Genomic DNA, 15,469 nt, shown 5'->3' on the forward strand with positions numbered 1-15,469 from the left:
TGCGGTGTGGCAACACCTTAAAAAAAAAAATCACTTTTTGAGTGTTTCCATTGCTTCGAATGTGGCATTGTTCAGCAAAAAAAGAAAAAAAAAAGAGACCTCTTCTTTCATGCTGAGAACGTGTGCAGCGGCATACAACATTTGTCATACGTGAAAGCGAATAATTTTGCTATTGGCTTTTCGCTCCATTTCTGTTCCTATAAGCAAGAGCACGCATGCAGGTTCAATGCTAGCACAATGCTGGCAGAACAGTTCGTCCATGCCAGGGTTGACTCAACTTGCTGCGCGAGGCACTGATAGTTCTTGCTCCGACGCGCTGCCCTGGCAGTGTCAGGAACGTATATGCTATTATGAAGGCAAATTATTTTTGTGGGCTACTCTTAATGAATTGACACACGCTTATTTTTGTACAATCTCAAAACTAAGAAAGTGAAGACATTGTTCCCTCGGCCTAAGAAAATCCAAATTTCTGCAGGTAAGTGACCAAAAAGGGATCACCTTGAACTATCTGTAGTAAGTGGGTGCTACAGTAACAGCTGTCAATTATCACTGATGAACAAAATGAGGCAGATCAGATGGACAGCCTTTTAAAAGCATGTTACCCTATAGATCATGCATGCCATGGCCGGATCCTTCTTTGAAAGCTGCAGAGCAGCTTGACAAGGACTTGCCAATCAGATGTAACAGGTACAGACGCCACAAGACATGAGGTTGCCATATTGCCACCAGCAGTAGTGGGTACAGTGCTAAAAGGCAGGCATGGACAAGAAGTGCGCGTGCTTCTCCGCCCGCTTGATAGCCAGCTCCCAGCACCGTGTTTTTCAGGAGCTGCTACCCTCAATAAACGTCACATCGCCCGTTCTCTCACAAGGCACGTGACAATAATGTACACAAATTTAGCCACAGATTTTCAGGTCGTGCCTGCTAGGTACGATGTCCCAGGTTGTTTTTTTATGCCCGTCAAATTAGCCCAAATGTGTTCTCGTACCACGAGACAAGGGTGTATGAAAAATCATGCCAACCATTTCGTGCACTGTGCTGTGGTCTATGAGATACCTCTCAGCTGTGGCAAGTTCTATGTGGGCTAAACGGGCCAATGCTAAATGACTATCTGAGGGAGCATTCATTCAAACAATTTATTTGAAATAAACTGGGTGGTGCCACGTTACGTTGCAAGGCCTGCTCACGTGAGCCGTGCTTTCGCACATTATGATCCTGGCACAAGCAGCACCAAACCAGCACATGAGCTCATGAAGGCATACGTTATCAGAAAGATCCTGCACATGTTAGTAAACACTTCAATTACCTTATATTCCCCAGAGATGCACTTGTTTAAGGCCGCTTTGTAGCATTACGAGACAAACTAGCACTGTCAAAACATTCATGTCTGTGTGTGCACAAAATTTGCACCGTATGTTCCATCCTTGAATCATTAAATCAGTTGTAGTTCGCACTTTCAGTGTGCATGTGTTCTTCCTGTGTAAATATATTTTTGCACACAAGAACATTGTTTAGCAGACTTCACCAACTTGCCCAGAGGAAGTCCTATCGAGTCTCAAATTTTTCTTCACGGGCTTTTCTTTTCCGAGAGAAATTCTGTCACTGCACGGCACTCTGAACAAAGTCACGAGTGGTTGACAACTTACTGATAATATGGGAGAAAAGAAAGGTTATAGAGGCAAAAATTGTCACATGGTCACTCAGTAGATGTCCTAATGCGATGCCTAAAACGTTTTTGTTAGACAAGAGGATCAGGGTAAGGCTCAAGACTTATCAGCATTTCTATTGTACAGATCAAGGGAATAACCAAACAAGCCCTGTGAAGTGCAGCAAAGTGCAGGAAGATTCATACAATGGAAACTTGCCATTTGCTTGAGAGTGACATGGGCCTGCAAACCTACACCGGTCATATTTGCATGCATATTACATCTACAACATAGTGCAGGTTCCTGCAATAAACCTACGTCGTGTTTGCATACAGATGCGAGGTATATTTCTACAAGCATAGTACCTCGCATAGCACCAAAAGAAGTAATGCTAGATTAGCAGCTTAGCAAGCTAGCTGGAATAAATCTAAGAAAATTTCTTGGTTTTCAAGGCAGCTAAACTTTACAGCAAAATTGGGCCCGAGTAGAACTATCAGCGGCTGGGCCACGTTCCCCAACATTTGTCTTTATCGCTTAAATTCGGGTTACTCAACATGTGCTTTTTGAACTGTGGCGAGACTTGCTCAAGCAAGTCGTGATTCGCTAGCAACCAAAATCCGAGATAAACAGGGAAACAGAACATGCAAGGCAAGCAACAGTAGAGGTAAACGCTACATCGAGTGCCATAAAGAAGTATGCAACAGCTCACTTACTCGCGCATTATCTGCAACGTACAAGTCTCACGAAGGAGGAAACGAAATTGTTTCCCGATCGATGCCAACCTAAGCGGCAACGGCAGCAACAAGCGTTTAAAACGAGTTTAAAACCTTTACACCATCAGACAAAAAAGTGCTGCCTAGCTGGGAGCACACATGCGCCTAATTCACAACAGCAAATTCAACAAACAAGAGCAACAGTACTGAAAAACGGAATGCACAAGACCACGCGATACCAACCATAAACGCACTGCAAGGCGTAAAGAACACGAGCTGCTCCAGGGTTGCGCCCTTGTGTCGCTGTGATCGCAAGCTCGGACACGATCCAGCTCTTCCAACGCAACTAGATAAGAGTATTCTAGCACACATACACTAAGAAACCATAAAAATTGAAGCAGCTCCAGCAGCATGCCTGCATCGCGCACAAAATTATAAACCGGACACACGCCATACTTGTTTAAATAACGTCACGATCACGTGGCCACAACTCTGACGTCAACTTCCGTGCGTGGTAGCAGCGCTCTCCACTTAGACTTCGCTGGTGCCTACGCGCGTGTCAGCAGCTATTGCCTATTTTTACTCCATGGCCGCCGCGTCGCGAGTTCGCCGGCTTGGTCAACTCCGCGTGCGTCTAAATGTCGTACAAAAATCCCTCACGTGACCAGATCCTAGGCACCTAGGGACACGATCATTTAGGGACTTTTGAGAAGGCGCGATGGGGCGCCACGTGACGACGGCATGGATGCGTGTTCGTTCTCGGCATGATCGTTCTCTGGCCCGCGCCGACCGCGCGTTGTTCAACATTGCGTGTGTGATTGTGCTTGCGTTGCTTGTGTATTGGTTGTAGGTACTGTGTTACTTGGCGGAAAGCCGTGAGTAGTGCTTGTGTGGCAGTGCGGCTTTGGCCTCGGTGAGCTCTGGCAATACAGAACCTGCGTTGTGTGATCCGTGTTCCTTGACAATGCGGAGGTGGTGACGATTGAAATGTCGAAGTGGCGTAGCGCCTCGGCAGCGCAGTTCAGCGAACCGCGATGTGGCGTCGCCGTGTCCGCCTTGCATAACGGACGTCGAGGGATGTGCTGCTCTCTACAAGTCACAAAAATGTGACTGCGTCGACCGCCCACGGTTCAGCGCTGAATGTGTGGTTTGAGTAATGTGCTTGAAACGAGCGTGCAGCTGTGGTGCCCTAATTTCGCACAATTGAGACGCGTGCTTTTGTGCAAAAAGGGCAACAAATCGTATCTTAACCCGCTGAGGCGATGCTACAATGTCAACAATGCCGTGCATGTTTATTATGATGGTAGTCTCTACAGCAAGCAAGCGTGCACTGCAGCTATGCTGTGAATATAGCCTCAACTCGAATGTGGCGTTTGCAGAACCTCTGTTTGTTTCTGCTTTCAAACAAGCTGTATGTGTTAGGATTATCACTCACTGCTCACATGAGACATGGGAGTCCATCGTGTGGGTTGGGGCTCAGCACGAATGTGTGGTGAGGGGGTGTGGAGTTGGTGGCTGTGTCAGGTGCCTCACTGAATTTTGTCATTGGAATAAGCTCAATGTAGAAGGACACACCCTATACCTGATGGCTCACTTTCACGGATATTGCCTTTTTTTCCTTGAAATTTCCAGCCTCAGGACGCGCCTCGCATTATATTCGGGTTCGTGACACATATAATCACAATAAATTTTTCTTTAGGAGAGACCAAAAGCCGCTCGTTGCATCATATTTGTGGTCGTGTTACTTACATGCAAATCCAGTACTTTCAGTGCCCATTGACTGACTGAGGGGTGCAGGACTTTGGCAGTGGTAGCAGCACCAAAGCAGCTGCCCAAATGGTATACCCTATAGTGTTAGATTTCTTGTGCACACGGGTGTACTGTGAAAACACGTGAAAGGAATTACACAGTTGCTGCAGCATCACGTCTGGATCTGTGGATCACTGAGCGGTTGTTTGATCACATGTCTGAATTTCTGTTGTCACTGAGCGGTTCTTTGATCATTAGCTTAGGCTGTCTGTTTTCTACATATTATATTACAGCAATAGCGTTAGAGTAGCTTCAAAAATGGGATTTCACTGTACAATCGCTGATTGGTTGCTTTTCTGACTGTTGCACTGCTCTATTTGCTGCAACTGCCACCAAATGTTGCTTTACCATGTCTGGTGAATGCCTTAAACGTGAACCACATTTGGATGATGCTTGTGAAAGTATAACATACTCCTTGTATGTAAAGAAAACTATCACACCGGTAGGTGTGGTGGAGTCACTGATGAAATGGAAGTTGAAAAATGAAAGTTCTCGCAAAATTTGGAAGTGTTCATGGCGCTTGCCATCAAAAATGTGTAACAATCCAAGCAAACATAAAGATAACCTACCTATCCTGAAGAATATGAAAGTGATGCGTCAAGTTGTCAACATAAAGCTTGATATACTGGTGCCGATCAAGGAAAGAGTTGAGATTATATAGGATTCAGTGCAATTCATGTTTAATCAGCTTGGCAATCTTGTCAAAATGACCAAATAAAATTGTGACTTTTAAGAGATTGCCATGATAACGTGATGAGGTTGCTGGCATTATTTGGTGCTTGGGAAACAAAGCATCACAGGTATGTGGTGATTGAGCTTCTCAAAAAAAATTTGGTGTGCCACTAAAGATATCTAATGAATTGAACACATAAACCACTGAAAGCAAATGACGCAGTTGTCCCTACTCTGCACTGAATGGTGAGGGGGGGGGGGGTGAGCGCATGCAGGCACCCTATTTACTGGAGCTTTGGGGCGCCCTCACCATGGCTGCTCACATGCCCATTTTTCTGGCTGTAACAACCTAGAGTCAGTGCACAGGTGTTTTTAACGTTCCAGGATTAAGTAAACTTGACGTCACTATGCACAAAATTTAGATTACGACAGCCCAAGATGGCAACTGCCATGAACTGAATATAAAATTGCCTATAAGCATGCATTGTGCAATTGAATGCCTGTGAATTTTGTAATGCCACTTTCATGAAATTGACTGGCATGGTTTGGTTGAAACTGAAAACATGTTCGATCCTCAGTTGTAGCAGACTCACTTCACTATAACATATTTGATAATGCAGGTGCAGACTGTGATGGAATTGAAGCGGCTGTTACTGTTGGTGAGAATCAGTCATGCTAATTAGAAATCATAGCTAAGGCTATATATACATTACTTCAGTTGAGATCAACTAATGTTGAGATAGAAGCTCAGCTGTGGCACATAGGTACAGGCGAATAAATTTAGAAAGAAAAATTCTGGCACAACCCATTTCACGATGATGCCGATGCTAATACGATAGCATTGAAACAATGTAGAGACATTGTATTGCCACCACAGAGATCAGTCATGTATGAGCCGGGCTCCTCACGAGTCCCTCTGGACATGCTACGCCTGTTAGCAGGGTTGCACTAAGTCGGTGCTTGACATTCGATTCGAATCTGCCCAGCACCTAAGAAAATTTTTTTTGTCATTGGTGAGCAGCCCGGCCCATACCTCGTGACCTATTTTTGTTTCAAACTTGGTGTCCTCAGCACAGCAGCCCCAGTGCTCTACCCATTTTACCATGGATTACCCAGTGACCCAAGTTTACGGAAATATGGATAAAGACCTGGACAGACAGGAAGATAGGATATTCCACACTTTTTAGGGTCTAAGAACGATAATTCTAGGCAATATACACAACTGGCCTGGTATGGATACATTGCCGGCATTGCAGGAGAACAATTTACAATTTAGAGCTTGTATTGGTAAAAGCACAACAATATACACAATTTTGATTTCACAAGAAACAGTAGTGCCATCTGGTTTATGTATTCATCTACATCACAGGCTCCAGAAGGAGTATTGCGTGGAGGGGGGAGAGCATCTCATAACAAAGGAGCGAAAAAGTTATACATTAGAAATATAAACAGCGACACAAGATCAACGCAATAAATTGAAAAGAACAGAAATTATAAAATCGTGAAGTAAAATTCTACCATTAGAAAGCTGGGTTATACAGTGAATAGTACGATTGCATAATTACATAAAAAGGTTACATACACCTGAAATAGAAACACTTGAACGTTCAAGTGTTTCTGATTTTTTGTCTGAAGGTTACAGTATTGTCAATGTCAGCAATGCTATCGAGAAGACCATTCCAATGCCTAATGGCACGTGGCAAAGCAGACAAGTCAAAGGCATTAGTTCGACCAAAAATGTGCTGGACGCTAAGGCGATTGTGCAAGCACCTAGTTGTGTGGGATGCACAAACAAGAGGCAAGGTGGACGACTGCTCACAATGAATGATTTTATGTAGCAGACAAAGCGACACTACATTCTGGCATGATTCCAAGGATGGTAGTGACAATGACAACAATGTTACATACGCTCAAATATTGGTCGCAATCCCTGGCGATTAAACGTGCAGCACAGTTTTGGCTATACTCAAGAATGCGGATTAGATATGCCTGGTGAGGTGACCAAATTGAACCTGCCAATTCTAGTTGGGGTAAGAATAATGTTTGATATGCAAGCTTTCTTGTGAAGGAAGGAGCAGCATGAAGGTTGCATTTTTGAAGATTGATGATCAAAGCACTTGTGTATATGGAGGTTAATCGATAGTACATACAACACTGCCACAGTGCAGTCCAGACATTGCAGTAGTGAAAAAAATTCAGAGCACTTATCAAACAAGGACATGTATGCAAACAGCAACACAACACACATGGAGATGAGATGCAGTGCAACAATGCCCTTGTAGCCTACAATGTGTGGTTACTCAGTATTTAGAAGCAACGGCACTACCACTAGGGCAACTAGAAGTGTGCACGGGTGACGAGTTGACCGTAGTAGCAGCAGAAGGCACAGGCTGTGAACTTGCGGGGCGATCAGCTGTTGCAACAATGAACTGTACACTGCCTAGGTCGAAGGGAACACAGTACGTTGGCCTGTTGGCTCTTCACTGATGTTGTGTAAGGGCCTATAATTTGTGCAGGAAGCATGTGGCCATCCATGGCTCAATCACAGTTGTTAGGCCGCTCATCTATCGAACATACAGAATTGGCGGTGAAGGGCGGCATGATTGTTTGTATATACTTTTGCAGTGCCGCGAGTCGCCCACGTGTTTTATGAATAGGGAGGCGTCCACTCCCCAGCGCGTCCAGGCAGCAACCGTTTCTGTTTCTGAGGGGTCGGACGGCCCGCGTGGTGACGGGTGACGAGCCGCGGCGCGCGCCGGGGGGGCGCGGTGCGGATGCCGAGAACGGATTCGGAGAACGCGGTCTTGCGCACACTGGGTTGGCATTCCGCCGATGGTCATAATAGGTCAACGCGGACAAACCTCGAGTGAAACGGCTGTACGCGGTGTTGTGGCGCCGGCCTCCGAGTCCCCTGCGGGCTAGAGACGGCGCCGAGGTTTATGGCCTAGCATTGTTGACCATGTGCTGTGCGTACGGAGCGGGGGTCCACACCCTACGCGTCCGGGCGGCAACCACGTGTATCTTGTTTTGAGCGCTGAGAAAAGCCCGCGTGGTGTCGAGTGTCAGCTTGCAGTACGCGCCATAGAGGTGCAGTGCGCATGCGAGGATCGTGTTCGAAGAACGTCGTCTGAAAAACACCGGGTCCGAATGCCGCCAACGGTCATTATTTTCCCACCCGGAAAAACCTTGCGGAGGGGACTGCGGTACGCAGTGTTGTGACACCAGCCCCCGAGCCCCCTGCTGGCTAGAAACGCCACCGAGGTTTGAGATGGCCGAGCAATAAATCGTGCGTGCCTTGCGTGTTCGCTGAGGCCGTCACTGACCACGTGGAAATGGCAGAGGGAAACGGAGTTGTGGAAAGAAGGAAAACAGGGTTGTTTTACAATACATTTACTTTTAATTGTAAGCCCATCCCTCTGGGTTGTGGCTTAACAAACTTTCAGCTCTCATTGGCAACTGCTTCCGTGGGATGGTCCAACAGTCCTACCGCCCTTTTTCTTTGTCTATTTCACCTATAACAATCGAGACGAGGTGCTTGTTCCTCAGTCTAGGACTGTAATCACTAAACCTGATAGATCAGTAAGACTCCGTACGATGCAACGCTAGTCTGGGCCGTAACCACTTAGTGGTAGAACAGTGAGACTCGGTTGGTCGTATGTAGTGACAGTTGTCCTAGGCTCTAACTTAAGAAAAAGTCGAAGAGTAAGGCGCTGTTTACTTGTGTGTTTTGCATCAGTGTTGTTTTGCTAACTCTGCATTTGACTGTGTAAATATTTTCGTTGCAATATATCCTCAAGTTTTGTTACCTCCAACCTGCCTCCTGCTTCATCAACGCCGATAAACACCTTGAAGAGACTTTCATCGACTTCAAGGACAAAGAACAAACTTAACTGGCGCAGTCGAACAGGGATCGGCGAGATCTACAACATCGAATGCTGGACCAGTGGTGAGAAGATCAAGTCATCCAACGGCAACCTCCCGCACCTTACGAGAAGACTCCAAAGCAGCCAAGTCCGGCACCGTGGAGGAGATCCGGGAAACGGACAGTGCATTCAGCAACGGGTGAGCAGGATTTCTTGCGTCTTTCTCAGGTTGGCATGGCAGTTGGTGTGTAGAGCTCATGGTGAGGACACGCGGGGGCGCAGAGACAATGGAGTCTAATGGAGTTGAGGGTGCGACTGTGGCGGAAATGGATCGGAATCAGGAGTTATCAAATGACGGTATTCTAAATTCCGATAACTCAAATGAAGTGAGAGCACCCAATCAGAGCCAGGAATTGTCGCAGCAGGTATCTCAGCCTTTGCAGATTCCAAATGATACAAGAATGCTCGAGCTCGAGGTTCAAAAGCTTCAACTTCAGATTGAGTACGAAAGGCTGTGGCAGACAAGGACGAGTGCTGAACGTCTCAATGGTTCGTTGCCGAGCACTGGGTCTGAGCGGGGCGATCAGAGGCGGATGGGTTTCGATTCCATCGAGCAATGCGCAAAAGTGCTGAAAGGGTTCCGCCTGCCGTGTGACGCGGATGTCCCATTATGGTTTGAGGAAGTAGAAAAACTTTTTGCTACGTACAGGGTACCGTATGAGAGTCGCGTGCATCTGGTCATGCCAGCGCTAACTGAACGCGTTCGCTACCTACTGCGTAACCTCAACCAGGAAGAGAGTACGGATTACGAGTCAGTTAAAGAGGCAGTGTTGATGGAACTGAAGCTTTCTCCGGCAGAGTATCTGCAGAGGTTTGAGAGAGCAGTGAAGCGTAAGGAGGAGACGTGGTCACAGTTCGCGTCGCGAGTGAAAACGTACTTCTCTTACTACCTCCAAGTGAGAGGGGCAGCCACTGTAGATGTGATGGCAGAACTCATGGTTGCGGATCGTATAAAATCGGGCCTTAGTATAGAGGGTCTCGAGTACGTGAGGCTACGGGAAGACGAGGGATGGCTGAGGCCACCTGAGATCGCCAGAGTGCTGCAGACTTTTGAACAAGCGAAAGGCAAGGGATACGCTTCAAAGCTGTCAGCGGTAGTGATGGGGCAAAAGCCGACGCGAGGGGAGAAAGGTGGCCTCAAGTGCTACATATGTCATGGCTCAGGCCACTTCGCTAAGGATTGCCCGAAGTCTGGTGAGCAGGAAAAGCAATCAAAGAAGGTTATCGAGCCAAGGCAGAGGGCACAAAAAGTAGCGATAGCCCACGAGACGGGAAGTGAGATGCCTGATGGAGTCCTTACTGCAAAGGTAAAAGTACTGAAACACAAAGAAGGCATGACTAAACTACAGTTAATTCCTATTGCATGCGGAGATGTATCCACAGATGCGATTCTAGATACGGGGAGTGAAATAACTGTGATGCGGGAGAGTCTGCTTCCGCAAAGTCTCGTGGAGCCGTCAGGCACGATAAGATTGGTGTCTGCATTTGGTAAGACTATCGAGGCAAAGCTAGTTACGTTGCCGCTAAAGCTAAATACCCCGCAAATTGCTGCGGAACCTCAGCATGTTGACCTACTCTGCGCGTTGACTAATGAGCTGGTCGAGGGCACGGATTGTTTGCTGACCAAGGAAGATTGGGAACACCTGCTGAAGGCCAGCAGCTCTCTGACATCCCTTGGAGTACCGGCCGAGCCTGCCCAGGGGGTAGAACTATCAAATCAGGAAGCCGAGGTAGTGGCCGGCATCGTTACTTTGGAGGAGGAAGGTGTTTTCGGGGAAGTTCAGCTGGCTGATCAAGAGAGGGATGAGTCATTAGGCCAGAGAGAAGAGTTCCGCGCAGTGCAGCTAGCTGATGCTACCTTAAAGAAAGGTTGGGAATATGCTCGGAGTGGAAAATCCGGCATGTTCGTCTCTGATGGACTCTTACACCACCGGGACTCGATTCTAGGCACCCGAGTGAGACAACTAGTAGTTCCGAAAGACAAGCGCAGCAAGGTGATGAGTGTAGCTCACAAGTCAATATGCTCAGGGCACCCAGGGCCAAAGAAAACTAAAGCGCGCATTTGGTATAATTTTTGGGGCCTGGTATGTAGAAGGAGGTATTAAAGCATTGTCGTTCATGCCATGATTGCCAAATTCGCTCTGACAGGCGTCGCACAGACAGAGTACCTATAACTCCGCTCACTAGGCCAGAGCACCCTTTTCAAATTGTCAACGTAGACATCATTGGACCCTTAGACACACCGTCAGCGAGAGGCCATAGGTACGCGCTATGCTTGGTGGACATTTGCACAAGGTGGCCAGAGGTTGTCCCACTGCGGTCTCTGACAGCTAAAGCAACTTGTGACGCATTGATAGAAATTTTCAGTCGGACTGGCGTTCCGGAGATGATCTGTTCCGACCAGGGCACTAATTTCAAATCACAGCTCACGCAGTCGATGCTCGAGAAATTAGGTTGCGCACCAAGGTTCTCAACCCCAGAACACCCAGAAAGTAATGGAGTTGTGGAAAGGTGGAATAGGGTACTGAAAAACATGTTGTTTCATGTCATTCAAAGAGACTCGAAGAATTGGGACAAATTGATCCCACTTGTTTTATGGGCTTATCGGGAAGTTCCCCATGAGGTTACCGGAATAGCTCCGTTTCGTCTGTTATATGGAAGAAACCCCACGGGACCACTTCTAATATTACAGCGGACGTGGACAGGAGAACTGACGGTGCCTGCAACTTTAAGAGAGAGCCCCGCTAAGTATTTACAGCAACTTAGGGAGCAACTTGAGACCGCTGCTAATATTGCTGAGCTAACTAGCACAACACGTCAGGACAGCTATGCTACTGCTTATAATCGCAGCACCAGACACAAAGCTTTTAAGGTTGGCGACAAAGTGCTGGTATTCGACAACGATCGAAATGGTAAGATGGCACCTAAGTGGCTGGGCCCCTTCACAGTGGTTGGATGTGAGAGAAGACATTCTTACCGGGTTGAAACAGTAGAGGGTAAAGTGAAAAGTGTTCACGCCAACTACATTCGACCATACTATGCAAGAGTCAGCCATATCGGGGTCGTTTTTGATCAAGATCATGACTTTGGGGAGGTGGAATATGCCCCACAACCTACAACTATAAGGCGCGAAGAGTTGGTGGTGACAAGCGAAAAGGTTGCTCATCTGGATGCCGACTCACAGGCGGAAATAGAGGCTGTATTTCAAAGGCATCGCACACTCTTTGACGGCATTCCGGGTATAGCAAAGGTGGATCAACATAGGATAGAATTAGAACCAGGGCACCAGCCAAGGAAGGCGTTCCCTTACCGGATACCTGAGCTATTAAAGAGAGAAGTCAGTCGACAAGTCGGCGAACTTTTGGCTTGGAAACTGATCTATCCTACTGAGAGCGAATTTGCGCATCCGGTAGTATGCGTAGGGAAAAAGGATGGGACAATCCGCATGTGTGTAGATTACCGCGCGCTAAATGCCGTCACTAAGGTGGATGCGTTCCCTATGATGAATCCTCAAGAATTGATTTTCCGAGTGGGAAGAGCCCGGTTCATTACGGTGGTAGACCTTAGGCGCGGGTACTGGCAGGTGCCGATGGAGGAGAAGAGTCAGAATTTCACCGCGTTTGTAACGCATGAGGGTCAATATGCTTGGAAGGTGATGCCCTTCGGGCTAAAAAATTCAGCTGCGACCTTTCAGAGAATGGTGAACAAGCTCTTATCACAACATCAGACATATGCCACGGCATATCTAGATGATATTGCTATTTTCTCTAGCACGTGGGAGGAGCACGTAAAGCATCTCGACATTATCCTTCAGGTCCTAGAAAAGGCTGGGCTGAAAGCCAGTCCGGAGAAGTGTCAGGTTGCACAATCCCACATTCATTACCTCGGGCATATTGTCGGCTCAGGGACGCACGCACCAGATCCAGAAAAGATAGCTGCAATTAGGAATCTGGTTCCACCGCGCACTAAAAAGGAGCTACGCAGCCTGCTAGGACTGTGCGGCTACTACCGCGAGTACGTCAGAGAATATGCAGAGGTGGCGAGCCCGCTCACGCGGTTAACAAAGAAAGCGGTACCCAATAGGATACCCTGGCCGGAGGAAGGCTCAGACCGCATTTGAGGCTCTGAAACGGTCCCTGTGCGAGGCCGTGGCGCTCAGCACTCCGGAGCCATATGAGCCCTACTGGCTTTTCACAGACGCATCAGCTACGGCGGCGGGCGCCTGTTTAGCGCAAATGACAGCCGAGGGAAAGGAGAGGCCTATTGCCTTTGCAAGCCACCGCTTCACGCCGACTCAGATGCGATGGTCGACAATTGAGAGGGAAGCGTTTGCTATTATATGGGCCTTAAAGAAGTTTGACTACTGGCTTTTTGGTGCCATAATAAACGTTGTTTCCGACCACAATCCGTTGTCGTACCTCACAACTTCGACTCCGCACGGGGCAAAATTGACAAGGTGGGCGCTGGCTTTACAGCGATATCACGTGTCAGTGCGACATCGCAAGGGTGTCAGCAATGGTAACGCGGATGCGTTGTCCAGGCTTCACAACAGCTCATGGAAGCCATCGTAATACCATATTGCCATGCCAGCTGGATGGGCGTGAATGTTCCTGCTCACCTGGTGCTGTATATGGTGGACTTTGTGAGTGCCGATTCGAAACAAAGGGACACTAGAGTGCTCTTATAGCTTGGAACTGCAATCGTGTGCTTAATTGTTTACTGACATGTATTGTGTATTTCTTTTTCCTCTCTCCTTGCTTTGTTATTTTGCGGGTTGGTTTGTGGTTGTTGATGCAATTGTTCCATGGTGTGGTTAGAAAGTTCGATTACGCAATCGCGGCAGTGATTTATCGTATCACTGAGCCAAAATCAGCCCAGTATACTCTTTAGGGGGGACGTGTTAGGCCGCTCATCTATCGAACATACAGAATTGGCGGTGAAGGGCGGCATGATTGTTTGTATATACTTTTGCAGTGCCGCGAGTCGCCCACGTGTTTTATGAATAGGGAGGCGTCCACTCCCCAGCGCGTCCAGGCAGCAACCGTTTCTGTTTCTGAGGGGTCGGACGGCCCGCGTGGTGACGGGTGACGAGCCGCGGCGCGCGCCGGGGGGGCGCGGTGCGGATGCGGAGAACGGATTTGGAGAACGCGGTCTTTCGTACACTGCGTTGGCATTCTGCCGATGGTCATAATAGGTCCACGCAGACAAACCTTGAGTGGGACAGCTGTACGCGGTGTTGTGGCGCCGGCTCCCGAGTCCCCTGTTGGATAGAGACACCGCCGAGGTTTAGAGGGGCCTAGCAATGTTGACCACGTGTTGCGCGCACGCAAGGAGCGGGGGTCCACTCCCGTACGCGTCCGGGCTGCAACCACGTGTATCTTGTTTTGAGCGCTGAGGAAAGCCCGCGTGGTGTCGAGTGACAACTTGCAGTGCGCACCGTAGAGGAGCGGTGCGCATGCGAAGATTGCGTTCGGAGAACGTCGTCTTGAGAACACCGAGTCCGGATGCCGCCAACGGTCACTATTTTTCCACGCGAAAAAACCTTGAGGGGGGACTGCGGTACGCGGTGTTGTGACACCAGCGCCCGAGAGCCCCCTGCTGGCTAGAAACTCCGCTGAGGTTCGAGATGGCCGAGCAATAAATCGTGCGTGCCTGGCGTGTTTGCTGAGGCCGTCACTGACCACGTGGAAATAGCAGAGGGAAACGGAGTTGCGGAAAGAAGGAAAGCAGGGTTGTTTTCCAATACATTTACTTTTAATTGTAAGCCCATCCCTTTGGGTTGTGGCTTAACAAACTTTCAGCTCTCATTGGCAACTGCTTCCGTGGGATGGGCCAACGGTCCTACCGCCCTTTTTCTTTGTCTATTTCACCTATAACAATCGAGACGAGGTGCTTGTTCCTCAGTCTAGGCTGTAATCACTAAACCTGATAGATCAGTAAGACTCCGTACGATGCAACGCTAGTCTGGGCCGTAACCACTTAGTGGTAGAACAGTGAGACTCGGTTGGTCGTATGTAGTGACAGTTGTCCTAGGCTCTAACTTAAGAAAAGTCGAAGAGTAAGGCGCTGTTTACTTGTGTGTTTTGCATCAGTGTTGTTTTGCTAACTCTGCATTTGACTGTGTAAATATTTTCGTTACAATATATCTTCAAGTCTTGTTACCTGCAACCTGCCTCATGCTTCATCAACGCCGATAATCACCTTGAAGAGACTTTATTCGACTTCAAGGACAAAGAACAAACTTAACTATCTCCAAGTACTTTCTCCTCTCCAAATACAAATCACTATCTCCAAATACAAATCAAGGATACCGGCTCTAAAAGCTTGTTGCTCAGATGATGCGCAATAGAGAATTCATAAATCGTTCTTTTTTACTTGCTCAGCAGTCTGTCTCGCAATGTTCTCAGCATAGGTGTGTAATACCAGTCCTTCTTGAGATGGTGTTCTGCAGTAGCACAGGAATGACAAGCCCGCAAGGAGTGCAAAGGAAATAATTCGCGCCGTTGCACATACTATCTCGTGGTTGCCAAGAGTATACCCATGGAATGCCGCTGATCAAGGTCCAGCAAGGTTCTAGCTGGAAGAAAACTTGCAGGACCTTATTATACCATGCTATCAATGAATCTGTGTTTGCATGAAGAAACACTAATACACTAATATAGTTACTTTAATACGATTCAAGCGATTTCGACAATAAGTAGTATAA

The 15,469-nt window shown here is 47.7% G+C and overlaps 1 protein-coding gene across 1 annotated transcript; it reads left to right on the forward strand.

Annotated features, from left to right (window-relative positions):
- Positions 1-9,164: 9,164 nt before the first annotated feature.
- Positions 9,165-12,883, forward strand: LOC125939822 (uncharacterized). The gene is made up of 2 exons (XM_049655274.1): positions 9,165-10,718; positions 12,578-12,883. Exons 1-2 carry the CDS (start codon positions 9,165-9,167, stop codon positions 12,881-12,883), a joined length of 1,860 nt encoding a protein of 619 aa, XP_049511231.1.
- Positions 12,884-15,469: the final 2,586 nt, after the last annotated feature.

The sequence above is a fragment of the Dermacentor silvarum genome, chromosome 9 (assembly GCF_013339745.2).
Source record: "Dermacentor silvarum isolate Dsil-2018 chromosome 9, BIME_Dsil_1.4, whole genome shotgun sequence".
Classification (NCBI taxonomy): domain Eukaryota; kingdom Metazoa; phylum Arthropoda; class Arachnida; order Ixodida; family Ixodidae; genus Dermacentor; species Dermacentor silvarum.

What these genes read in the sequence shown, in the direction of transcription:
- LOC125939822 (XM_049655274.1), top strand. Translation starts at nt 9,165, where the DNA reads ATGCTCGAGCTCGAGGTTCAAAAGCTTCAACTTCAGATTGAGTACGAA. An exon ending in ACTCGATTCTAGGCACCCGA is followed by an intron (nt 10,719 to 12,577) that starts GTGAGACAACTA and finishes ATTATCCTTCAG; the next exon opens with GTCCTAGAAAAGGCTGGGCT.